Source organism: Impatiens glandulifera, chromosome 6, assembly GCF_907164915.1.
Source record: "Impatiens glandulifera chromosome 6, dImpGla2.1, whole genome shotgun sequence".
NCBI classification, from domain to species: Eukaryota; Viridiplantae; Streptophyta; class Magnoliopsida; order Ericales; family Balsaminaceae; genus Impatiens; species Impatiens glandulifera.
The window spans coordinates 47,319,261-47,347,244 of record NC_061867.1 but is presented as its reverse complement, the minus strand read 5'-3'; the positions used below and the strand labels follow the sequence as shown (position 1 = coordinate 47,347,244).

General features: G+C 33.9%; 1 protein-coding gene across 1 annotated transcript; it reads left to right on the top strand.

Moving 5' to 3' along the window:
* The first annotated feature begins 6,955 nt into the window (after positions 1-6,955).
* Positions 6,956-11,509, top strand: LOC124943708. Its single transcript, XM_047484183.1, has 8 exons — positions 6,956-7,121; positions 9,089-9,195; positions 9,288-9,374; positions 9,670-9,870; positions 10,086-10,241; positions 10,333-10,386; positions 10,735-10,878; positions 11,156-11,509. Exons 1-8 carry the CDS (start codon positions 6,956-6,958, stop codon positions 11,507-11,509), a joined length of 1,269 nt encoding a protein of 422 aa, XP_047340139.1.
* Positions 11,510-27,984: the final 16,475 nt, after the last annotated feature.

Sequence of the window (27,984 nt, the reverse complement as noted above, 5' to 3'; positions counted from 1 at the left end):
TTTTGGCCGCCGTATAATGAGATTGCTTTGGATTTGCCTGGAACCTTCCGCACACTCCGACCGCAAACAAGATGTCAGGTCGGCTGGCTGTTAGATATAGCAGTGATCCGATCATTCCTCTATAGGCTGTGATGTCAACGGCTTGACCATCATCATCTTTGTCCAGCTTTACAGAAAGACTCATTGGCGTAGCCGCTTCGGCACATGTATCCATCCCAAACTTCTTCAACAGTTTGGCTGTGTACTTCGTTTGACTTATGAAGGTTCCGGCTTCAAATCTGCTTAACCTGAAGTCCTAGAAAGAAACTCAATTATCCCATCATACTCATTTGAAATCTATCAGTCATCATTTTCGAAAACTTGTCACATAATTTTGGATCGGTTGATCCGAATATGATATCATCAACATAAATCTGAACAAGTAAGATTTGTTCCTTCCTTTCAAATTTGAAAAGTGTTTTGTCTACCGATCCTATTGTAAATTTGTGATCAAATAGAAATTGTGTCAAAGTGTCATACCAAGCTCTTGGAGCTTGTTTCAGACCGTAAAGGCTTTATTCAGCCGGTAAACATGGTTTTCGTGTTTTGAATTTTTAAAACCTGGAGGTTGATTAACATACACCTCTTCATTTACTTTACCATTTAGAAAAGCACTCTTAACATCCATTTAAAAAACTTTGAAATTTTTGAAAGCTGCATATGCTAAAAATATTCTAATGGCCTCAAGTCTAGCTACAGGGGCAAATGATTCTTCAAAATCAATGCCTTCTTCCTGTTTATAGCCTTGAGCCACTAACCAGGCTTTGTTCCTCGTAACTAAACCGTCTTCATTGAGTTTATTTCTGAATACCCATCGTGTTCCTATAACCGGTTTGTTTTTCGGTTTGGGAACTAAGTACCAGACTTTATTTCTCTCAAACTCGTTTAATTCCTCTTGCATTGCTAAGATCCAATCTGGATCTGACAATGCTTCATCCACCTTTTTCGGCTCAATTTGTGATATGAAAGCAGAGTTTTCATAGTGATCCAAATTTTGTTGCCTAGTTCGGACGGGTGAGGATATGTTACCTATCACTAGTTTAAGAGGATGATTTTTGTTCCTTCTGAGGTTAATCCGAGACGTGTCTACCAAGCTTTCGGTTGGCTGATCAAGGTAGACTGATCGGTAGGTTGAACAGAGTCAGACCGACCGATTTCTTCAGTAGAAACTGAAGCGTCAACTTTCTGCGGTAAAGCAGCTTGAACAGGCTGAATTTCAGCATCAACCGCTTGGTCCTTGACAAATCGTCTAAAAACCGGAACCCCGTCTTCATCATCAGAATAGATATTAAAATTTTCCATTATGTTGTGAAGGTCGAAGGGTAATGCAGTGTTTCGTTCAACCGATTCATCGAAAACAACGTGTGCGGTTTCTTCAACTGTTAAAGTCCTAGTATTGTATATTCTATAGGCTTTACTTACAGCTGAATATCCCAACATTATTCCCTCATCGGATTTAGCATCAAAAGCGGTCAAGTAATTCTTGTCGTTATTGTGAACAAAACATTTACTACCAAAAATTCGAAAATACCGTACACTTGGAACTTGATCAAAGTAAATTTCAAAAGGAGTTTTAGAAAACCGTTTAGTTACCAAAGATCGATTTTGTGTATAGCAAGCGGTGTTGATAGCTTCACCCCAAAACTTTTGAGCAATACCCGAATCAGCTATCATTGACCTTGCGGCTTCCTTGAGAGTCCGATTTCTTCTCTCAGCCAGGCCATTTTGTTGAGGGGTTCTGGCACTAGACAACTCGTGTCTAATACCGGAATCATCAAGAAAAGTAGTTAAGTTACTGTTTATAAACTCAGTTCCTCTATCACTTCTGATTTTGTTTACTCGAGTGGATTTTTCATTTTGTATTCTCAAAATCAATTTAATCAGGTTTGGAGTTGCTTGACTTTTAGAATCTAGAAAAGTAACCCAAGTAAATTTAGAATAATCATCAATAACTACCATAGTATAATGCATGCCTCCTAAACTAGTTACTTTGACCGAACCAAACAGATCCATATGCAGGAGTTCTAAGCATAGTTCAGATTGATAAGTTCCTTTACTTTTAAAAGATGATTTTATTTGTTTGCCCATTTGACATGCAGCACATACTTTATCCTTTGAAAATTTAACGTTTGGAAAACAGTGAACTAGTTCCTTGAAACAAATGAAGTTAATCGTTTTAAAGTTTAAGTGGTTTAACCGTTTATGCCAAAGCAAGTTTGGATCATTTCCGGCTATCATACACACAGGTTTTTCAAAATCAGTTTTCCAATCAACTTTGTAAATGTTTCCTATCCGGTTACCGGTTAACAAAATGTCATTATCTTGGTTTTTAACTAGGCATGAGTTTTTATGAAATTCAACTTTGTAGCCCACATCGCACATTTGACTTATGCTCAACAGGTTAAAACTTAGTTTTTCTACCAATAATACATTACTTATGGATAATTCACCATGGACAATCTTACCCTTGCCCACGGTTTTACCTTTCGAGTTGTCCCCGAATGTGATGACTGCTCCGGTTTCGTACTTGATGTCGGTTAGTAGCTCATTGTTTCCGGTCATATGCCTTGAGCATCCACTGTCCAGATACCATTCTGAATTCTTTAGCCGGTTGCTCCTCCTAACCTGCAACAAGCAATTATTTACACCTTTTTGGTACCCACATTCAGTTGGGTCCATGGTTGATTAGTCCCTTTGGGATCCAGACTTGAATGAGTCGGATCACTTTCCCGGTATCTGTTTTTATAGTCTTTGGCTTAACTTCTTGGCTGTTGCTCAAGAATGCCTTATGTTGTGATGAGTTTCTTTGATGTCGAGTTTTATTCGGTTTACTTGGTTTCCGGTTGACTTTCCTTCTCTCAAGATGAAGCCATTTTTCAGATTCGTTAGGACTTACGTATTTAAGTGTTTCTTCCGGTTTTAAGTTATTTTCGGTTTGTGAACTCTTGATAAATTTTATAAACGGAAGATTATTTTTCGTGAGTTTCATCCCGTTAGGTTGTTTTGATTCGTTTTGTTTATTTTGTTCATAACCGATACCATACCTACACTTAGGATGTCTTTTATAGTTACATATTTGTTTTACCGCTTGTCGTGATCTCTCCCACGCAGTAGTGACGTACATTGCTCGTTCATCGGTTTCGGTTTCCGGTTGAACTGTCTTCTCATTATCGGAGAATAGTTCATCCGGTTCATACATTTCGATTTCACATGTGTTATCATATACATTATTTATCTGTTCGGTTTGAGTTTCTACAGGGGTCGGTATGTACGCAGATATGTTTCTGAACTCAGCAACCATTTGGTTGAGTGCAGAAACTAGATCTTCTTTGGTAAACTCGTCAGAAGAGAAATCAAATACCTCTTCGTCGTTTGCCATGAATCAGGTTACTTTTTCTTCACCGTCTTCATTATCGGAGTATGCCCACTCGCTTCCACCATCGGATGCAATGAGCGCCTTTTGAATCTCCTTTCCTTCGTCATCATGCTGATCATCGTTTCTCCGGTAGTCGTTTCGTTGGTTGTTGTTTCCCCGGTAGTTGTTCCCTTGGTAGTTGTTTCCCTGGTACCGGTTGCTTTGGTAGTTATTCCCCTGATAGTTATTTCCTTGATAGTTTCCTTCCGGTTTTCTATCGTCTCTTCTTGGTTTTCTACACTCTGACCTGAAATGTCCAAAACCGTCACAGTTATAACATCTCTTGTTTGATTTATCTACATAGTTATAATTAAAATCATTATTAGATGGTGGCTGGCTTTTCTTAATGAATTTCCCGAATTTCTGAGCTAGCATCGCCATCACATCTTCAGTAATTTGATCGGTGTTTTTGATTGGAGCCGGAACGGTTGATACTTGGGCCGCCGGTTCCACCGATGTAACCAAAGCTCTGGTTGCGGTTGATGTGGATGCTTCATCTTCGATCCGAGACTTGATCTCGAATTCGTAGGCTTTTAGATCCTCGAACACATCGTGCAACTTCATCTGCCCAAGGGTGCTTGATTCCCTCATCACCATGGTCTTGATATCTCATGTGCTTGGCAGAGATCTTAGGGCTTTGATAATTACTTCTCGGTTGTCATACTTCTTTCCGAGTGTTTGAAGTTCGTTGACTACACTGGTGAACCGGTTGCTGAATTCTTTCATGTTTTCCCCCGGTTTCATCCTGATATTTTCATACTTCTGTGTAACCACCAAGATTTTGTTCTCCTTAGTTTTTCGTTTCCCTCATGGATCTGAATGATCGTTTCCCAGGCTTCCTTTGCATTTTCACACTCTGATATTTTGTGCAAAGTGTTATCATCTATAGCCTTGTAGACGTGCCGCATGCAATGGTTGTCCAGGTTACTCCGTCTTCGATCTTCACTCGTCCATAGGTCTGCCTCCTTGTTGATCTTGATCGGTCCCTCTTTCAGGACTCGGCTCATCTCATCATCTAATGTAATCAGATGTAGATACATCTGTTTCTTCCAACTGCTAAACGCTTCGCTGTTTAGCATTGGCGGCTTGTCGCTGTGGGTCATGCTTCCCATCTTCTCTGGTTGCTTGAATGCTGAGAACCTCGCTCTGATACCACTTGTTAGGATCGGGGACGCCCTTGGAGGACCGGGGTGTTTCCGGTTTTAGGAAGGGTGGCCGCTTACACAACACAACACTCTTTGGTGATAGTCCGGTTAGAGACTATAACCGTTCTCAACACTGCACAAACTGTCACAGACTCTTGAACCGGGTTCAAAGGCGGAAATGTCTGTTTCAGGTTGAAGCAACTTATGCGACTTTAGATGATGTTTTAGGAGGAGTCGGTTTTATGGATATAAGTGACCGGTTTTAGGAGTATGATTGGTTTGAGGTTAGATAATGAAAGCAACGAAAGAACACGAGACAAGGATTTGTTTATGGATGTTCGGAGCAAACCCTCCTACGTCACCCCTTCTTCTCAGATTATGAGAAGGATCTCCACTAACTTTTATAGTTACAACAATACTGCCGGTCGAGCCCAACTTCGCTACTCGCCGGTTACACCAAACTCACTCTTTGATGTAATACAACAACTCAACACAACACACACAGAAAGCTTCCGGTTTTGGACACACCGGTTTTAGAATATAACAGTTTATCTCTCTAGAACTTAATGCTTTTCGTAATCCGTGACTTTACAACTGAGTTCGTAACTTGCATTAAATGAAGACGTTTCGTCTTCTTTTTATAGCTGAGAGGACCCAACGGTCGTTTTTCTTCTCTCTCTTCTGGATTGGTTGATCATTATCACGCCAGGTGCAGAGAGGTTGCTTGCACGCTTCACTTTCCTCAACACCTAGCAGTCATGCAGAGAGTTCTGAGCAAAGGATGACATAGCCGGTTTTCAGATTTGGACACGTGTTGGACACGCACTTCCGGTTGTCAACTTCGGATCAATAAAGCATCATTGCTTTCCTCGCATGCTTCCGATCGGATCTGATCTTCTTTTATTCTTTCAAGACACGTTTCTTTCGTCATGGTACGTCACTCTTGAAGTTTGAATTTTTCCGGTTCTTGTGTCTTGTGCAGTATGATTCGGCTGGTGCGTAAGTTTTTGTCTTGGCTAACCGGTCGCTTGAGAAAGTGAAAACCGGTTCCTCTGATCTTTAACTTTGATCATTTGAAACTGGTTTCTTTGAAGTATAGCAGCAACCGGTTTTGATACTCCAACCGGTTCATACGGTTTTGATCTGTACCTGCACATGATAGTTAACAACTGTTTAGTTTATCTGGCCGGTTCCACAAAATTAACTTACTTAATTTTTCTATCATTTACTCTTCTCTATTACTGTTTTCTTCTCTTCATCAATGGGGAAAAAGAACAAAAATAAGGTGAAAGAAGTAAAAGAATTCGGGGAAATTGATACAAGCAAGAAGTGATGGCTGAAATAAAGCAGAAACTGAGTTCTGAGAATGTTGAAATAGAGCAGAAACAAAGTTCTGATAATGTTGAAATAGAGCAGAAATAAAATAGTGAAAATTTTCAGAAAAAAACTAAAATGACATAAAGTATTCAAGCAGAAGTCAACAAAGATGTAAAATGGAGGGTTGAATATAATGAAATGGCTAATCTCTACGGACTAAAAAATCAAATTTCGAAATTGTTGTTTCAAGCGAAGAAAGAAGAGATTGTTCTTAGCAAGGAAAAAACTCAACAATTTATAGCCCAACTTAATATTCACTACCTTCAGAACTGGAATTAATTAAAAAAGAAGAATATGATAAGATAGTTAGTTAGTCTGTAGAGACAATGCGGGAGCTAATGAAGTGCCCAAAAACCAAGAATTACACTATCAGAAGTAACTCCAGTTGGAAAGTAAATGAAGTTTAGAAGAAAAACACTGAACAGAAAGCTGAAACTCAGGTACAATACAAAGGAAAATTTTACTTGGGGGATTTTAAACCAAAGGTTGAGATTCTCAAATCTCCTTTTAATTTTAAATTTCCCCTTGAAGTTGAAGAGAAATGCATTAAAGAGTGGGAATGTGTAGTTGTTGGTAACTATATAGGAAAAAATCATGTATCTTTCCTGGTCACTAAGGATGCCTTGCTAAAGCAATGGGAGCACATTGGACTAGAAAAGGTATCTGTAAATATCAATGATCTTATTTCCTAAAGTTCAAGAAGGGAACAAATTAGGAGAATATTCTGAAGTTGGGGCATACTTTATGAAGCTGGAAAGATGGTCTGAAGGATTGAACCTACGTAGCAAACCGAAAGAAACAACTCAAATTTGGTTCAAACTAAGGAACATTTTGGCTCATATGTACAATGCAAAAGCATTTAGTCATTTTGCTAGTCTACTTTATGAAGCTGGAAAGATGGTCTAAAGGATTGAACCTACGTAGCAAACCGAAAGAAACAACTCAAATTTGGTTCAAACTAAGGAACATTTTGGCTCATATGTACAATGCAGAAGCATTTAGTCATTTTGCTAGTCTACTAGGAAAACCATTGTATATGGACACAATCACGGAAGAAAGAGAACACATCACATATGCTAGGATAAACATTGAATTGCACCCTAAAAGTACTCTACCAGCAAAAATGACAATTATTGACAGAAGAGGTAAGCCCACAGTCATGGATATTTCATATGAATGGAGGCCAAACAGATGTGCATTCTACAATACTTTTGAACATGTGAGTAATCAATGTGAAAAAACAATTGAAGAACAACAGAAAATCTTAAAAGTTTAGCAACAGAATTATAGCCTAAAAGTTCAGGAGCAGAATGAGAAACTCTAGGAAAATGAAATTCAAAAGGAACTGGAAAACATCTAGAGGATATTAAATATGAAGAAGAAGATGAAAATGTTGAGGATTCAAAAGAAGTAGAAGATGAAAAAATAGAGGAAGGAGGAGATAAAGAATCAGATAAAGAAGAAGAATTAGAGGGTGAAAATAAAGAAGAATTAGAGGAAAAAAATGTGAAGAATCAGGGGATGAAAGAAATGAAAAATTAGCAGATGGAAGTGATAGAAAAAAAGTTGAGGAAAGTGAATAGGAGACTATAAAAGTAGATCGAAACAACTCAGGCAAAGTTGAAGTCATTGAATGCGCAGCTCACAAACAAACAATATCATATGCAACAATTCAATCACTGATAATAAAGCCTAGAGTCAAACAGGTGAGGATGCGACATAAATATAATCGTTGGAATTCGAGGAATGCAAATTGGGTTTGGAGGAAGAAAATTGGGATTCTAAAGCAGAGTAAGAGTAGTCAAAAAGGAAGTTCACACCATAATCAGAATTTTAAAACTGTAGGCTTTGTATGCTTTTGTTGTTTTTTACTGTAATTTTTGTGTGTTTGTTGTTTCTAATGAGGAACTCTAGGGTCGTTGTTTGTCACCTTTTAATCAAACATAGAGATTGTCTAACTTTAATTTTGACTCTCTCCCACTTTTTAATGAAATGACGCTAATTTGTTTTCCAAAACAAAGTTTATTTATTATCTATTTGGGTAAAAAATAAACAACTCAGTATACATTTTTGTCTAATTTAATTAATTTAGACAATATATATATATATATATATTTATATAAATTGGTCAAATTTTGTTTAATTAATAGGTTATGTATTAAAATTTTAATAATAAGATTTTAATCATTAATTTAATAAAATCGATTATACAAAATGACTATTATTAACCATAAATAAAAGAAAAGACTATTAGAAATGAGTTTACCAATAAGAATTAATTATAAAAGAAAGGTTTTGATACCTTTGAATGAAAAACTATATAATTGAAATGCATAAAATATTATGGGATAATTTTTATTAATTAAATACATATATTATAGTATAGTTAAATTTACTATATCATACTAAATTAATTGTTGTTGATCAATTTTTTTTTAGTAAATAATTAATTATAAAAATTTAAAATATCAATCAATAAAGAATCAATTTCTCCAAGATAAGTACAATATATTTTTATTTCATAATAATAATTGATTAAGAAAATCAAATCAAACTATTATAGAAGAATCTCTTCTAAATAATTAGAATGATTATCATAACAAATAATATAAAATAACATCTATAACATTTAAACAACTATAATATTAAAAAAATATGATATTTTTTTTAAATAAATATATCATATGTAGAATCATTATTTATTCATTCAAGATTATTATAAAGATATACATATTTGAATATTATAACAATAAGTAATGACGTAAATAAGTTCACGAACCAATCAATTTTTTTTTTACAAATTAGTATAGTATGTATGATAAAAAAATTATAATAATTTTCAAAGACTCATTTAAAAAAATACACAAAGTTGAACTACAAATAACAATTGGGCTATTAAACTTTCTAATAAAACAGGTCATAAAAGATAAAATATTTCAAGAATTAGAAAATAAAAATTCAAAAGTAAAAGAAATAAGTTATTATAAAGTCTAGTTATTGTTTAATCAATCTATATTTAAATAGTAAGGAACTTAAGAAACCATTTTTAATATAAACTCTTTAATGGCTCTCAAGAAACATAACATTAATATTGTTTTTTCAATATTTCTAGTAACCTTGATAACATGGCAATTCATATACTATGTGTCTGGGACAACAAAGAGTTCAAGGGGTTTGAAACACCAGGACACTGTTCAAACCATTGTTCAAACCATAGAGGTTCATTATAATTCTTGTCCAATTCTAAATTCTATGTATATATGGATTATTTATCATCTTTATTATATTTTCTTAAATCATTTATTTTGTAGGGTGATGATGTGATTGATTGTGTTAACATTAATAATCAACTTGCATCCAACCATCGTCCTATAGATGATAATACTAAAGATTTAGAGGTATTATTAATTTTGTTTTATTGATTGAATTTATCAATTTTATTTTAAAACATTTAGAAATGTAGTGAAGCTCGGTTTGAACGGAAAAAATGTTAATAAATTTGTTAATATATATTAAGATATATTTTAGAGCAATATTTCATCTAATCAACATTCACATGAAATATTTGATTCTTTCTTTCAAACATAGTTTGAGTTCCCGATCTAGTAAAATACACTAATGCATTAATATATACTAGGAAAAATAAAAACAAATTAATCTTATACAAATGTTTGATAATACAAATTCTACTAGACAGAACATAGCTCTGACCCCGTTGAAATCAAAATGGAGTCAACATCCAATGGAGAAATATCTCAAGGATGGCAAAAATACGGAAAATGCCCAGAAGGAACTGTTCCCATTAGAAGGAGTACAAATTCTATCACTCGTAAACACCCTTCGCCTCATTTCAATAGTAGCTTATTTGTAGGCATTGACGGACCGGTGCACGAGGTAATCAAAGAACTCAACTCAACTTTCATTTAATAAAGCATTCAAACCTATTAACATTATCACTACAAAAAATAACTTCAAAATTAAGCGATATATATTTAATTTTTTTTATAGTATAAAGATTATTACCTACCTACAATAATTGCACTTTAGAAAAAAATATTAATATTATATATGTTGATATTTTATATCATTCTTTCTATTGTTCATTAAAGTATGCTGTAGTCAAAAGTTTTGGTCGCTTATTTGGAGCAAGTGCAACATTTACGGTATGGAAACCTGAAGTCGAACATAATGAATTTAGTCTAGCTCAAATATGGATTAGTTCGGGAGATGATGAAAACATGAATACCATTGAAGTCGGATGGATAGTAAGTATAAAAATATTTCAACATGAGAATTTAGAAATTATAGTAAAGAAATTAACCTGTTTTATTTTTGTTGTTGTTGATACTACCCAAGGTTAATCCAAGAAGATATGGTGATGATCTACCAAGATTATTCACATTTTGGACAGTAAGTAAGACATTTTTGATAGAATTATTTAAAATAATTTAACATAATTAAATAATATTTCACTACTTCTCTCTAAATAATATTATTTAAGTCATTAACCAAAATACTAAAATACCATATATTTTAAATAATATTTTTATTTATTTTATCATTATATATTAATACTCCTAAATTTTTTACCCAAAATTTCTAATATCTTTAACATTATCACCGATCATTACGTTTTATATAATACAGTTATTTAAAAAATTTGAATCCGAACAAGCCTTAAGTGGGTGTGTATGTTAGGATTAATCAATTTAACCAAATATTCGTTAAATTGATAGAAGTGGTTTATTGTTTATACAGAGAGATGGTTACAATACTACAGGTTGTTATGACCATGATTGCGCTGGATTTGTACAAATTGATTTCAGCATTCAACTTGGTCAACCCATTTTTCCTTCCACTCTTGGAGGGCAATTAACTTTCCTAAAAATTATGGTCTACAAGGTAAATCTAACTAGTATTTTGAAACCATTCAAACGTGTTATAAACTTTTAATAATTAATTTATTAAGTTATAACAAAAACAACTATAACATTTTATTCATTTGAAAAAAAAGTTAAAATGTCTCAAATGGGAGCCTTAATTAATAATTATTGGGCCATTTCAATTTAAATTATAATTGAAAAAATAAAACTGTAATTAATTGCAAATCAAAACCAGAAGATTGACTGATGGGTTGCGGCCCTATATATTTATTATGTTTGAACAATTTTTTTTACAGGATGATGCTGAGCATGGACACTGGTGGCTAGATGTAAATGGTATTCTCATAGGATATTTTCCTAAGAATCTCTTCACTTCATTGAGTGAATATGCTGATAGAGTGGATTTTGGTGGAGAGATTGTTAATAAAGAAAATGAAGGTCACCACACAACTACTCAAATGGGAAATGGACTATATCCCAATCAAAATGGAACAAGTACTGTATCTGAAATTAGAGTTTATGACCAATACAGAAATCCAGTTGAAGATATTCATGAACTTTCTATGACAGCTCCTCCATGCTATGGTGCACTTTTTTTTAGTAATGCTATATTTTATGGAGGACCAGGTTATTCTGCAATCTGTCCTTAAATTATACTATATTGATGTAATGTCCTGCAATATCAAATAAGGTGATTAATTCCTTTTCATGGATAAATAAAAATAAATATAGATATTTGTTATTTACAAACTCTCGAGTTCTCGCACCAACAACGTTAACTTATTACAACTTATCGATACAATTTTTTTAAGAACTAAATTGACAAGTAAATTTTAAAATATATATATATATATATAAATATATATATATATTTATTTATTGTTGGTGCGAGAACTCGTTATAGAGATAGATAGGTTTAAATCGATTCAATAACAATATGAAACCAAACTAATAAAATTTTATATTTTAAAATTAAAAATAATAATAATAATAATAGTCTTATTAGTTTCATAATAACTTATTTATTAATTTTTTTATAAAACACATTCTAATTACTAACTTCAGATATATACATGTGTATAATATGTTGAAGAGCTTCTTTTATATTTGGGTTTCGAATAGTTTTTAAATATATACAAATATATAATATTTTGATTAAAATAAAGATTAGTTGAGATTTATTAAAGATAAATTATAAAAATAAATTTTTGTATTTAAAATTTAAAATTAATAAAAATAAAATATTTAGATATTTTAATAAATCATTTAAATAATTTAATGATCAAAATAATATTAATGTGATAATTGTTTTTAAAACAATTATAAGAGAAACCTTAAAATAACCTAAAATATCAAACTAAGTAATATATTTATCACCTCCTAACTTTTGGGTCCCTTAAATACCACTTTTTAGTAAATTAATAAAATTTTGCAAATACAATGTAATTCAAAGTTTTGAGCATATTTTAATAAAAATAAATTATGTTTGAGTTTCAAATAAAAATAACAATTAGAGAAAGTAAGAAATAATGAATATATGTTTAGTTTTTTTCTTAATAATACAATAATAAAATACCGGATGCACGTCACGATTTAGGACTGTCATCAGTTTATCGGAAAATTTACACTTAGGTTAAATTATACTCAGTAAATTTACCTGGATTAAAATTATAATCTAACAAATTAACATATCTAACATTTATAATATAAAAATAATCTAACCTATCTTATCTATCTAGAATCACAAATAATCAAACTTAATCTAACATATCTAACTTAATTTTTATATATATATATAACCTAACCTAACCACAGGAGCAAAGAAAAAAAAAAGATAGATTAACCTAACGACGAACGATCGGAACGAAGAACGTCATAATAGGAGCGCAGGAACAACGGCAATAGTAGTGTAGGAACAGTGACAACGGAGGGAAGAAGAAAGAAAGATGAAAAGAGAAGAAATAAAGAAGAAAGAAAATTAGGTAAATTAAATGAATAATCGCTACGTTAATGAGAATATGTAACTGCATTAGCATATATACGTTACAGATACTCCTTGTATATCAGTAACGACATTACAAACACCCGTTACAAATACCTTTAAATCGGAAAATGAAATGACAAACAACATATCTGTAACGTTTTTTTGGAAAATCATTAAAGATACTTCTATACTATTTGTAACGACATTTCATTAATTCGGAAAATGGAACGACAAACAATGTATCTGTAACGGTTCTTTGGAAAACCGTTAAAGATAATTCTACACTATTTGTAACGACATTCCTTAAAACTTTTATTAATACCCTTGTTTAAAAAAATGGTAAGAAAACTATGGTGTTAGTAACGACCTTTCTAAGAACGGTTGAAAATACTATATTAGTAATAACATTATAAAGTCGTTACATATATTTAGTATCTGTAATGGCCTAATAGAGCCGTTACTGATATGAAGTATCTGTAACGACCTCATATACCCGTTATTGTCATTCGTTATAGACGACCATTTTTCTATTAGTGAATATCAAAGAAACAAAGAAAATATATTATCGCTAATTCCTTTTAGGTTACATGAGCTACCGTCCAGGTAGGCTTGTACACAAATCGACCCTTTCTTGAAATGATGTAGCCCCAGATGGCTCGCCCTCCATTTCCCCTAACTTTATGCTCTACTCATTTCTTACATGCCTTCGTCTAATCATGTTATGCGTCGACAGGTTTCATCTATTTATCCGAGCTTGCCTCCACAAAAATTGACAAAAAAAGAAATGAAAAACCTCTAAAGAGAATCTCGATGACATTTTTGTCTTTACTCTAAATTAAGCTTGCTAATTTATATACTAATTGTTGGAAGAAATCATAATCTTATGCACCCTTTTGACTTATGATGGATACCAATTGACGTGTTATGTGGTAACCTTTGTGTGTATGCTAATAAATAAAACAGAGATGTTAGTTCTAAATATCCCTTATTAGGATTATGCATTCTTTGTTAAAAGGATAAGCGTGTGGGTTTTACCATTGCCATTAACATTCTTACAAAAGAATTGATTCTAGTTTCAAAACTTATTTAGATGGTTTTATAATTAATTTTGTTTAAAATTAATTTAAAGCATGTATATAATTATTAGATATACAGAGTGAGATATCTAAATAATTATTATACCAACCCAATATATGAATTATTCAATTAGTTAGATATAGAGAAACATGTAACGTATTGATTGAGTATAATCGACCTAATCGAGCTGAATTAAAATTTATTCAAAAATTTGATGTATCTAATCTACAATCACCCTGACCTAAAAATAGGAGAAATGATAGAGTCAATGAAATTGTAACGAAAGTAATGCCACGAATACGACATGAGCTTCAACGTTTGCATGAGACCAAAAATTAAAAAAAAATCTTCTCTGAATTTATTTCCCGCTCATTGTTGTCAAATTGTTTCCCTCTCTCAAATTTCTTCAGCGAATATCGTCTCCAAATCCTAAACCTCACCTAGAGAGAGAAATTTTAACTGGAGATTTATTTTTTCTCACCTCGGGCACGACCGGCACATCAACGTCGCCGGAGCATCTAACGTCGAATGATCTCAAATTTCTCCAGCAGGTGCATCTCTTTCCCCCTTACAATCTGACCGAAAGAATTTTAATTTGGCCAGAGGAATCGGGAGATATCGCGATTTTAGTTTCTGGATCGGATATTTGGGTCGTTGTCGGCACGATCGGCACAATCGGCACGATCAACACGATCGACATAATCGGCACAATTGACACGATTGACACGAACGACAGAAACGACACGGATTCTCACCGTGACCACGCTTCTACATCAGAAGTCGGCCTCCATCCTCCAGCGCCTTCGATCGGTTGTCGTGCGCCCTCTAGAACGTGTTCTGTTGTGCAAGGAACGATCGCGGTCATCTTCTCCTACCGTCGACCGGAGCATTTCGTCAAAATCCCCTTCTGCAGAGACTTGACATGGAATTGGCGTCGGTCGCCCTCCTCTCCTCACTTTTCGCTTACAGGTTAGTTCGGATCTCAGTCGGGACATCAAACCACACCGCGAGGTGCGGGTAGGTCTCCATTGAACTTCTTTCTCGCTGTTTGAATCAAGTGTTCGGTCTAGAGGAAGCTTTGGTAGCTATAGACCGTTCCAAAATTACTTAAACCCTTTTTGTTTGAGTAATTATCTTCAAGCCCCTATTCCGGTGTGCCCACCATTTGCGGTAGAATTCCAACCTCTGTGGCTCATTTAAATATTAGACAGTTTGCGCTTGATCTTTCCAATGACTGGTACACGCATGTCCAGTGTTGTTACTCGGGCAAGGGGCGTCCTTCAAGTCTTCCCTGTTGATCATAAGAAGATGCTGAAGGGGTCGTCGATAAGCTACAAGGCTAGGTCTGATAGACAAACTCGCAGGTCTCTTAGCAATCCCATGAAGCAGAAGCCAGAAATAATGGATGAAGTCCTAAAAAATGGAGAAGATGCGTCTATTGATTATATGCCAAATACATCATCGGGTACTAGTTCTTTTCCACATACTGATGAATTATATAAGAATAATTCTATTGGGGATTCATACTGTAATGATATGCATGTTCATAATAGAAATGATGGAATTAAATTGATAGGAAAAGAGAGTACTGCATATAGAAATGATAGGACTTTAAATATATAATTATCTATTGTTATTGGAATTGCTGCACAGAATGGACCGTTAGGGTCGCTGGTTGGTACCCTAGACCTGACCGGTCATTCTATTGGGAAATTGGATTTGAAATCTTGTTTGGCTAAAACTGATGAGAATTGGGTTGCTTGTGCTAAAAATTCGCTCCGAATGTTGGAGATAATCTGTCAAAATGGCTCTAAGGTAATGCAGGAAAATGACATAAATTGTACAGGTTTATCGGGTCCTATTGAAAGCTCAATGTTGGGGTATGTTTCTGCATCGGGTGAAAACATTATGATGAGCTCTATGTATGTTTTGAATGATCCTACTGAAGTTGGTATTAGTGTCCTATTGAGGAAAATATAACAGGGTTGAATAAGACTGCTGGTCGAGAATTAGTAGGTTCAAAGAATATTACAAGGTCGGGGTTAGTTTCAGAAACAGGAAAACATGATAGTTTTGGTTATTCAGGTGCAGATAAAGATCAGAAAACAGAGCTTACCGGTCCTGCTAGAGAGGATACTGAACTGGGGAAAATGGGTCATATTGAAATTGCCTCTACAGAGTTGGAGATATCAACTGCTCATAGTCCATTAAGTCCAAAGAAGTACATAATTTCATAATCTTGTTCTGCAATGGAAATGTTGCAAAACTGAAATTCTTGGGTTCCATTGATGAACAGAATCTAAGTCTACCTGCCCTACTAAGGATCAGATGGAAAGTCAGACAACTAGACTATGGACTAGTCTAGAAAAAGTTTGAACAGAAGACATTAAATGCGCCCAAGATTCTAAACCGAGGCTAAAATTGCAGGATCTTCTAAAAAACTTACACATCTAGCTGAAGTTGTTGAAGGACATAGTCTAATAGAATTTGGAAATACTAAAGAAATTGGATCTAAGTTGGAGCTGGTCATGGAAATAAATTCAACTAAATTAGAAAAATCTAATAAAATAGATCTAAAGGATGATGAACTAAACTTGATTTGTACAGTCAATGCTGAAAGTTTGGCTAGGAATTATATTGATTCGTATGTTGATGCACCATGAATGACAATCTATTTGAATATATAGGTCTGGGTATGGATCTAGTGGAAGCTACAAATAAGTTGAGTTAGAATATAAGTTAGGGTATATAAGAAGTGAAGAATGTATGAAACTAGAAGAATTAGCCAACGATTTTCGCTTGGCCGGGTCTGATAAGGGGTTAGCCAATGGTTTTTTTTGGCTGGGTCTGAAAAAGATAATCTGGTTGATCACATAAGCCCTGATGTTACTCCTGTTTCTGGTCATACAATTTCTTCCTCTGCTGGTCTTAATCGATAGGATGATAACTCTACAATCAAAGCTATGAGCCACCGGTCGAATCAAAAGAACCGAAGTATGGATGTTTATTTGGAATCAGACGATAACATCGACTATGATGAAACAATAATATGTGACCTTGAATATTATAAGTCCATGAAAAAGATGTCAGCAACATAAATCAAATCAAAAGCAAAGGGGCATAGTTCTTCTAAAACAAGTGCTAAAATTGAAAGGATCGGTCAAGTAATAGATCGAATAATTCTAAAACAGTTAAGAAGGGTAAGAATGGATCGAAAATCAAAGAAATTAAAAACATGAAGACAAATAACTCAAATTCCAAGAAGAATGCTGATGTAAATCCCAAGGAACCCATGACACCCGAAGCTAACCCTAAGATATTGAAAATGAGTGCGTTTTCTCCACTCGTTAATATGGATCCTAAAATTCTAATCGATAGCATTCAAAAGAGGAAAACTGGTACACAAGAGAAGAGCACTGAAGGGGATATTCTAAAAAAGATTGGAACAATTGAAGGCAATAGTTTTGTGGGAAATACAAGGGTTAGATGGGCCGAAAAGAACAAACAAGTCAGGAAAGATAGCAACCCTGAAACAGTCATCTCCTTAGCTCCTCTTACTGCTGTAATTCCCAATAATGAAAATACGCAGGCTGATAACAAGGATCCTACTGCTGGTCTAACGTGGTAATAAGGAAAAATGAAATAACAAATTTGGAAGGACTGAGAAACCAGATGAAGAAGCTATTTTTGCAAGTTAATAAACAAGAGATTACGATGCCCCAGGAAAGAAATGATCAGTTGAATGCTCATTTCAATAGTCACTATTTAAAGAATTGGAATCTCTTCAACAAAGACCAATATGATGAAGTGATCAAGTGGACGGTTGATGCCATGAAGGAAATTTCGAAAAGTAATAAAATAAAGGTGTATACAATCATGAGCAACCCAAACAAAACCTGGCAAGAAGGAAAGGTGTGGAATGGAAATGCCATGAACAATCCAGAAAAGGGAAAATTACAGATAGACACCTTATACCCAAAGGTAATTATACTTGATCATCCGCACCGGTTTGAGCTCCCACCAGAAATTGAAGAAAAATGCGTAAAGACATGGGAGTTTGTCATAGTTGGTCACTTTATGGACAACATGAAGGCACCATTTTCTGAGGTTAAAAGAACGTTGATGGGTCAGTGGGAATCCTATAGTCTGGAGAGGATCACAATCAATGATCACGGATTCTACTTTCTATGCTTCAGGAATGGAAGCAAAATAAAGCTAATCATAAAGAGCGAATATACCTTTATTAGAGGAAAATGATTGAAGTTTTACAAGTGGAGCGAGAAACTTAATATTAATTATAGACCGCCTGAACTTGAACAAATCTGGGTGAATCTCAAGAATGTTCCACCACATCAATGCAACCCAATGGTCCTGGCCTATATTTCAAACATTATAGGCAAACCACTTATGTTTGACCCACCAATGGAAGGCTACGAGCGTGCATCTGTGGCCAGAGTTAGTGTCGAAATTCATCCAAGTAGTTCTCTTCCAATCAAGCTTGAACTTAAAGATAGACTGGGAAATTTATTTGACATTGGAGTACAATACGAATGGAAACAAAATCGATGTATATGGTGTAGCACTTTCACACATGCTACGAATAAATGTCCATTCAATATTAATCTAAAATTGAAGGCCAATAACAACGCTCAGGAAGGCGGTATCAATGACTCTAACTTGGCTCATGTTAAGAAAAATGTGAGCAGGACCGAACTTAACAGAAATAATCGCACTAATAATGATAGGATGGGAAACCAAAAGCAAGAACATATAAGGGTAAGGAAAAAGATAGGAAAAAGAATGAAGTGGGTAAGTGTACAAGCTGACCCTGCTAACGCTAATCCTATTTGTCATGTTCAGGGCACCGGTCCTAGGGATTCTGTTTTCTCAAGAATAGGTCATGTTCAAAACGTCGGTCCTAGTCAGGGTATCGGTCCTAATAAAGCTAGACATAACCACACTAGTCTTAGAGTTTCTCATAATGCTACCGTACCTAGCCATATTGACCATGTTAAGCATGGTCCTTGACTTATTAATCTTGATACTACTCAAGCTACCGGACTTACTACTACCAGTCCTGATGAAAAAAGTGCAACCATTGTTGGTCCCAACTATATTGGTCCTGATACTAACACAAGTCCAATTATTGTGGATGATACTATTATTTGTCCTAACTCCACTGGTCCCAATACTGATCAAAGAACTCGTCTTGATGTAACTACATGTCCTAGTTCTAAAGTTTCTAAAATTCAAAGATCTATAGGACGGGGAATACTTGGCCCATATGAAACAAGAAAAATTGGATCTGATGGCACTCCAATAGGTTATGAGTCCACTCTTCACAATTCTATGATTGCAAGTAGAAACCGAAAAAGTAATGTCATCAGAATTCGAAATGACCTGATTCATGGGCTCAGAGCCACCTTTCAAGATAATGAACAGAAGAATCCTGGACAAAAAACATTGAAAAACTAACAAGCTTTAAGAAAGCTCTTGAGAAATGACTGAGAAATCTTGGGATTTGTGAAATCAAAAGATCAAGTGTAGAAGAAGACAATTTGGTCTTGAATAAGGCAGTGAGCCTTGGTTTTGAAGTAGAGCGAATTAAAATCGATAACAGACATGAATTCAGTAGTGAAGAGGTTCAAAGTCAGAAAAGACTTACTCAAGAAGAACAAGCTGAAAATAGAAGACAAAGCAGAAAGATCCTATATCTAAATGCCATTGACTCTATAACGGGAGAAGATGAAATATATGTGAGGAAACCCACACTCAATGGTAATAGTATTCCATGTAATCAAGCTGTAGCCATTGAGGATAGCAAGGAAAATGATGCTTACGATTTCTCTAATGAAGAGGTCCAGGACAGTCTAGAAAGTCAGGAACCCAACACTTATATCTATTCATGAATATAGTTACATGGAACATAAGAGGACTCAATGACCCTCTAAAATACAAAGAAATCAGGAGGATCGTTGAGAACCAGAAGATCACTATAATGGGTATTCTTGAGACAAAAGTCAAAAGCCGAATCGTTGAGAAGGTTAGCAAGTTGTGTATTGATAGCAGCTGGGAAATCATTCAAACTTCAAATGACAAAAACAAGCAGAATATGGGTTATCTGGGATAACAAAGTTGCTTAGGTCAGGGCTCTCTTTTCAATGATCAAGCATTCCTAGTGGAGGTCAAAGACAGAATCATAGGAATCGTGTTTAATCTTGCTATTGTTTATGGTAGCAACTCAAGTACTAATAGAAGACTCCTCTGAAATTGTCTTAGAAACTAGATCGGTAGTGATAAATATTGCGTTGTCCTCGGTGATTACAACGTAACCAGAAGCAAATCTGATCTTAGCCTAGAATTTGAAATGACTCAAGATATGATTGACTTTAATGACTGCATTAGAGATATGGGTTGTATCGAGCCTACCAATTCTGGGAATTTCTTCACTTGGTCTTCTACGAGAGGGAATGAGATAATTAGAAGAAGTAGAATTGACAGATGTCTAGTAAATAAGAACTAGATTAACCAATTTCCGAGAAGTCAACTTCACGTTCTGAATCCGGGAATATTTGATCACTTCCCGATTAAATTGTTCTGGGGAAAGGAAGAAAGGTTAAAAGGCCCTTTAAAATTTTCAATTTCTGGATGGAAAATGACAAATACAAGGGTATTCTCGAAAGCGTATGGTCTACAGATATCAGGGGATCCAACATGTATAGGGTTTATGAGAAGCTTAAGCTCCTGAAAAATCATCTTCAAATCTTTGACAAGAAGAAATTCAGCAATATCTCAAGTAGAGTTATGGCTGCTAGAGAAGAACTAGAAGAAGTTAAAAAAAGGTTATGAAGGGATGATAGTGATGTAAAACTCAATGAAACAGAAAGGAATGCACTTGAAAACTTCAGGAAGCTGAGTAAGCTTGAAGAGAATTTTGTTAGATAGAAATTAAGACAGAGCTGGCTCTCGTTGGGTGACAAAAACACAACTTTCTTCGACAGAAAATGCAAGGCTAGAAACATGAGAAACAATGTATATAGGCTGAAGAATGATGATGATGGATATATTCAGGGTCAAAAGGGTGTACAAGATTTGACTATCAATTTCTGTTAGCAGCTTATGGGTACAAGAAAGCAGGATCAAAGTCACCTGAATACCTTGTATCAGAATATTGATAGGAAAATCTCTGTAGAAGATAGTCGCAAGCTGATAAGGGTGGTCACGAGGGTTGAGGTTAAAGAAGATCTAATTAATATTGATGGGAATAAAAGCCCGGGTGATGATGGGTTTAATGCACAGTTCATCAAAGACAATTGGTCGGTTGTGGGTAAAGAAATTACTCAATGGGTTCTAGAGTTTTTCAAGAATAAGAAGATGTTAAAACAATGGATTACAGCGGTTCTAACCTTGATCCTTAAAACTACGGTACCCGAGTAGTACAATATTTCAGACCAATTTCCTACTGCAATGTGATTTATAAATAATTTCAAAAATCATTTCTAAACGATTTAAAAATGTCATAGGAAAAATTATAAATCTTAACCAATCTACATTTATCCCCGGCAGGACAATGTCTCATAATATTCTTCTCATGTAGAGCCTTTAAAAAGGCTACGAGAAAAAGAAAATATCCCTAAGAGTGGCTTTCAAAATAGATATCAAGAAAGCTTTTGACTCTGTTAGATGGGAAGCCATTTGGGACTTTCTGGTTGTTTCTACTTTTCCTATAAATTTTATTGATTGGATTATGCAGTGCGTTTCATCATCTTGCTTTGTTGTTATCGTCAATGGAGTCCAAAGAGGCTATTTCAAGAGGGGAAACGGGGTAAGGCAAGGGGACACCCTCTCTTCTTACATTTTTGTAGCTATCATGGAGATCTTTGAGAGCATCTTCGCAATGTTCCGAAAGAATCGTCCATACATCTTTCACCCATTGTGTGAGGTAGAGGATGTAACCCATTTATGTTTTACTAATGATTTGTTCATTCTAGCGCACGCAGACATTGATTCCATTAAAACTATTAGGGTTGCACTAACGTTCTTTTCTGAGATTACAAGTTTAACTATTAATGAAAGCAAAAATGTGGCATTTTATGGAGGCGTGAAGTACTAAACAAAGTAGGACATCTTCAACATCATGGACATCAAGGAAGGAAGTTTTCCCGTAAGGTACTTAAGAATTCCGTTAACTACAAAGAAGATCGAGATCTCACATTGCAAGCCATTGATTGAAAAGGTAAAACACACGATATCTGGCTAGACAGCAAAAAAACTTTCTTATGTAGGGGAGAATCGAACTTATCAAAACCGTGGTCATGGGCATAGTTGGCTATCAGGCACAACAGATAGTCATTCCGAAGAAGGTAATGAAGGAGCTCAACACGCTGATGAGGAACTTTATCTGGGGCAGTAGCGGAAGAGGAGGAAAGAAAGTCAAATGGACCGCTCTCTGCAAACTGAAGGACGAGGGAGGCATCGACTTGAAGAACAGTATCAAGTGGAACAAATCTCTCACCTTCAAGCATCTATGGGCTTTGGAGCGCAATCAAGAGTCATTATGGATCAAATGGGTGAATAGGAGGTTTATGAAATACGAAATCAGCATCTGGACCTGCAAAATTTATGAAGGTATGGGCTGGTCTCTGAAAAATATTCTTAAATTAAGAAGCAATATTGCAGATTTTTATGACATCCGGCTAGGGGAAGGGAAAGGCACTATATTCTTGTACGACTCCTGGTTTGAAAACTAGTCTATCATCCACACGGAGGAGCTTCAAACTACCCATATTAGAAGGGACTGCGCAGAAGCAAAAATCAAAGACATTAAAGACGGGAATCGGGACTCACTCCTAAGAAGAAATCCAGAAGGATAAATGATACTTGATCATATAAGTAACATACAACTACACGACAGACCGAATATTCATGAATGGAAAGCTGAGGACAATGGGAAGCTAGTATCGAAGAAAATATGAGAGGTAACCCAGGAAAAAATGCTGAAAGTAAAATGGGATCATCTTGTATGGTCAACGAAGATTATCCCTCAACACCAGTTTATCCTATGGCTCGCCTTCTAGGAAAGACTCAACACACGTGATCGTATCAGCAAGTATATGAGCATCCTGGACGCGAGTTGTCTTCTATGCAGAGGAAATAAAGAAACCATAGATCACATATTCCGGAGCTATTTTATTGCTTCGGAGCTTTGGGACAGATTCTATAAAAGCCTGGAGCTGATATGTTTCCCGAGCGAATGGAATGAAATCAAAACAGGGGAAATAAATTTACAAGAAGCGTGTTCAAGTGCGGTTTTGGAGTAGTAGTGTATAACATTTGGCAAGAACAGAATGCAAGGGTATATGGCAGAACCCGCAAGAGCATTGAAGAGTTATGGAAAGATATTATATCGGATTGTAGCGCCCTCGCGGGAACGTGGAGAAGAATTCCAAGCACGGAGCATAACTGGAATATCTGCATGAACTGGAATTTACCGTTTTTTGAACTAACTAGAATTGAAAGCATTGTAATCAGATAATTCATTTACGTTTTTAGTTTTTAATCAGAATATTATGACTTTAAAATCATTCTAGGCCTGTCTAGAATGATCTCTTAAACTCGTGGGTTTTTTCCCGTTTTTGGAAACTTTTAATGAAGTGACGCTAAGTCATTTTTCAAAAAAACAACCAATATTTATTCATTACGTGAATTCAAATACTACAAATTCTTTCACTAAATGGTAAGATTTTCAGTTATAGTCATACACAAACTTTTTTATATAGATAATGAACTTTTAAGATTTTATTTTCGGAATACAATAGAGACAACGTCGCAAAAGATGAAGCATTAAACAAATCATTTGTTACCCCAAAATGTACCGTTTTATTACTTTTATAGTTTGGTTGCTAGATTCTAGTGTCCATTATTCACCACTTTTTTCTGTTAGTTTTTTTTAGCCTTTTTAGTGAACAATGGTATGTGTAGCGCCATATCATGCTATGAGCGTGCAATACATTTTTTTGGTTAAAATTATATATAGCTTTTAAGTTAACAATTTCATGTGCAACATTTTATAATGCTATATGTGCATAACTTTTTCTGTTAAAAAAAATATTTAGTTTTTTCAGTTAACAATGTCGCGTGCAACATTTGTTTTTTGAAAACAAACTTTCATTGAGAAAATTGTAAGTAAATCGACCTCAAGATTTCGAAAAATGGTTTGGCGGCATTATTGAGTATCTTAATTATTTTCTATGTGATTTATGTTATGTTTAATAAAAGTGTTATAATTGTGTTTTTATTTTCGCTTACAACTTCAATGTCAACATCAGCTCCACATCCCTACAAACGTGAATGTCTACTATCTCATTCACAACACATAAGATTATGATATGTATTTATGAATATTTTAAGGACATTATAAAGACTTGTGGGTTTTTTATGTAAATAATATGTTTAGTGAAAGTTAATGTCATGGGAAGTGCCTTATAAAGCCATGTGCAACGCCCTATAAGGTCATATTCTTTTAAAAAAACTAACTACAAATATGGATTATTAAACTAAAATATTTATTTATATAAATAATAACATATGGATTATTGAAACTAAAATTTTTATTTATATAAATATAAATTTTATTAATTTTAATCTTTATAAATGTCAAACTTTCATCAAGTCACTACTTTCATTTATTCCACTGCATTCTTCGTTTATTAATCTTCTTATATAAGTCACTACTTATTTTTGGCAATAATCTCCTAAAAGTGTTGAGCTCTAACTTTATAACTGCCCGGTATTTTATTCTAAGTGTCTAAATTATTCCTTTTACTTTTACAAAAACAAGTCTTACAAATTAGTATAGAGAATTCTCAAACATTCAAACATGTTAAAACTGTATAAATTACAATGTCATGATGTCATTCTATTTCATCTCCAGTATAAGTCTCCATGTGTCTTATATAGTACATTCCACAATATGTTTTATTCTTTAGTGATTGTCATAAAAATTTTAAAACTCTGAGCTGAAATTGTACTATTAAAGCGGCAGACTATTCATTCCATGAAATCCACAAATTCTTGGTTCTATTTTACCAAGGTAAGAAAATTATAAACAGTGAAAGAGATTATTTGTTAATTGAACGATTAAATTTTAAATATGTTCAGCGTATTACTAGGTTTGAAACTGTCAAATATTTATCCTCCAATTTTGTCTATTTTAACAATAGAAGGTTGCCAATTATTTGGAATTTTTTGAGTGTCATGTTGATGCGGAAAAAATAAAAATATTCACTTTAAACAATAAGAATGAAGATCTGCAAAGTCCCATATTCATGTTAATATATCATATGGCTAGGTAACTAAAAAAATTAAATATTTGAGAAGTTAATTACACTATCAACAATCTTTAGTCATATTATATTAAAGAGTTCCATTTCTCTAAATAATTTTTTAATAGAGAAAATGTATTGCACATTGCCTTATAAGGCAATGCACATTGCATTGTTAACTGAAAAAATTAAATATTTTTTTAAAAGAAAGATGTGTTGCACATTGCCTTACAAGGCGCTACCTATGACCTTATAAGGCGATGCACATGGCCTTATAAGGCGCTGCACATTGCATTGTTAAATGAAAAGGATAAATATGTTTTTTTGACAGAAAAAATGTGTTGCACATGACCTTATAAGGCGCTACACATGGCCTTATAACGTTCTGCACATGACATTTTTAAATGAAAAAACTAAACTAATTTTTTTAACACAAAATGTGATGCACGTGGCCTTATAAGACGATGTACATGGCCTTATAGGACCTTGCACATAAAATTGTTTACTGAAAAACCTAGATACATATAACTTACAGCTACAAAACTAAAAAGGTAGAAATAACTTATATTGATAATCTTCGACATGAGATGAAGTTTTAGGGACGATGTCATCTTGATGAAACGATAAATTAAAATGGTAGGTGCAACTAGAGTGAATTTAAAACTTTCGTTTTGGACTAGTTTTGACTTTTTTAGATTCGCAACATATTTTACTCATTGATAAAATATGAAAGAAAAATATTATGCGTGTTCAAACGCGTTTTATAGATTTTATTCTAAGTTCGGTGCTTGGTTACACAGTCTCTAATTTAAACTCTTCACCATTTAAAAGAATATTATTTTACACTTTCTTGATTTATTTCATCCTATAACATGCATCTAAATATGAATTGAAACATAAACGCGTGTTTAGTTTTGGTATCAATTTATTCAGAGGAGCATTCGTCTACGTTGTTGTCATATATTCTAAATCTAAACTATAAAAAAATGCAAATACTTGTGATCAAGAAGCGTTACTCGAAATCGGTACACATTTTTCAAAAGAGTCAAGGAACACACTCTAATTGACTAGAACACGAACATAGAATTCTAACTACAAAAGTAAAAAATCTCGAATCCTCTAAGAACAACAATAGCTTTTTTTATCTGCTCTAAACTCTCTCTAGCCTCGACCGTCTACCATAAATGATGTAATGGACGTGTGAAGGACAACCTTGCATCAAGTGAACACCAAACAACTTTAGATCCCCGATTTCTCAAAAATATTTCAAACATTCATCGGACAAATCGGACATGTTCAGTCGCTAGTTTCATGCAAGGAATTATGAGAAATGATCGTGGTCCTTTCGCGATCATTTCTCTTTTTAAATGAAAACAAATGGTTGATAAACAGAAAAGTTGTCTTTTTCAAAAGATGGAAAATTTTCATGTTGTCGTCGTTGTCGTCTTAGGGAAGAAGGCCAAAACCTCAATCGCGCTACACGTTCTTTTTTCACCCGTGAGTGTCTTGCGATTGTTTCTTGTGTTGGAAGCATGGTTGACCATCTTATGACTTGACTAGGACCTTCATCATGGAATCGTCGGGCATGGGTGTTAGTTTGTCACGCCTGGATCAAATAAAGACTAAAATTTTAATGTAAAATATTCAACAATCACACAAATAATAATAAGTGAAGAAATAGATAAACCGAGCAAACCAATAAAATAGTGTCTTGACAATAAAAATTATTTTTTTGTTAAATATAAGTGATGAATGACCACCACTTTGACACTTAATTATGATAATTAAATATTATTATTTTAAATTCATTACAATAAATATTATTTTTATAACTGAAAATTAAATACTAACATCTTTAGTCTCTTAGACCATACTTCTTGAAATATCATAATTTATTTAATATTAAAGTTAATCATCAAATTACCTAAATAATATGGTATATATCAGTTAATCACATTTCGAGAGAAATTATACCAATTACAATTACATTTACATCCCACAATACATATTTAGTTTATTTTATTTACAGTGAATTTTATATATTTTTAAACTAAAAATTTTATGTTATGAATTTGATGAGTTTTATAAATATTTTTCTAAGTATTTTAAAGCTTATGATTATAAATGACACTACAACAAAAAAGACTTTCGACGACGCTTAAAAAGACTTCTGCCAACCCTTAAAAGCGTCGCCAAAAATATTACCGACACTTATTCTTGCGTCGCCAGAAGCAAGGTGGGCGCAAGTTCTAGCGACGCTTATTTAAGCGTCGGTATCATGAATGTAAGCGTTGCAAAATGTCTAATATTGATTTTTTAAATTTTTTTTTGACAATTTTATCTGAATATTTATTTTTATTTCTTACAAATTAAATAATCATTAAAAAAAACATTTCATACTAATTATTGACATATTTAATTATAACAAAATTAACATAAATTCTTTAATAATTTTGACTATTTTATACAACAAAGCTGAAATAGAAAATTAAAAATTGATAATATTTTCATCTATTTGATCTCTTTTTGGGCCTCCTGCAACTATATAAAAGAATATTCTTTTTAAAATAAGAAATAAAAAATGCCTAAGACAAAATTTGAAAGAAAAAAAAAATTTAAGTTTACTGAATATTTTTAAGATAAATGATTTTAGCCATATCCACAAGAAATAAGTAATCTGGAATGCATTCTGCATAAGAAGAAGAAAAACAAGGATTATCAAACAAATATCAAGAATTCA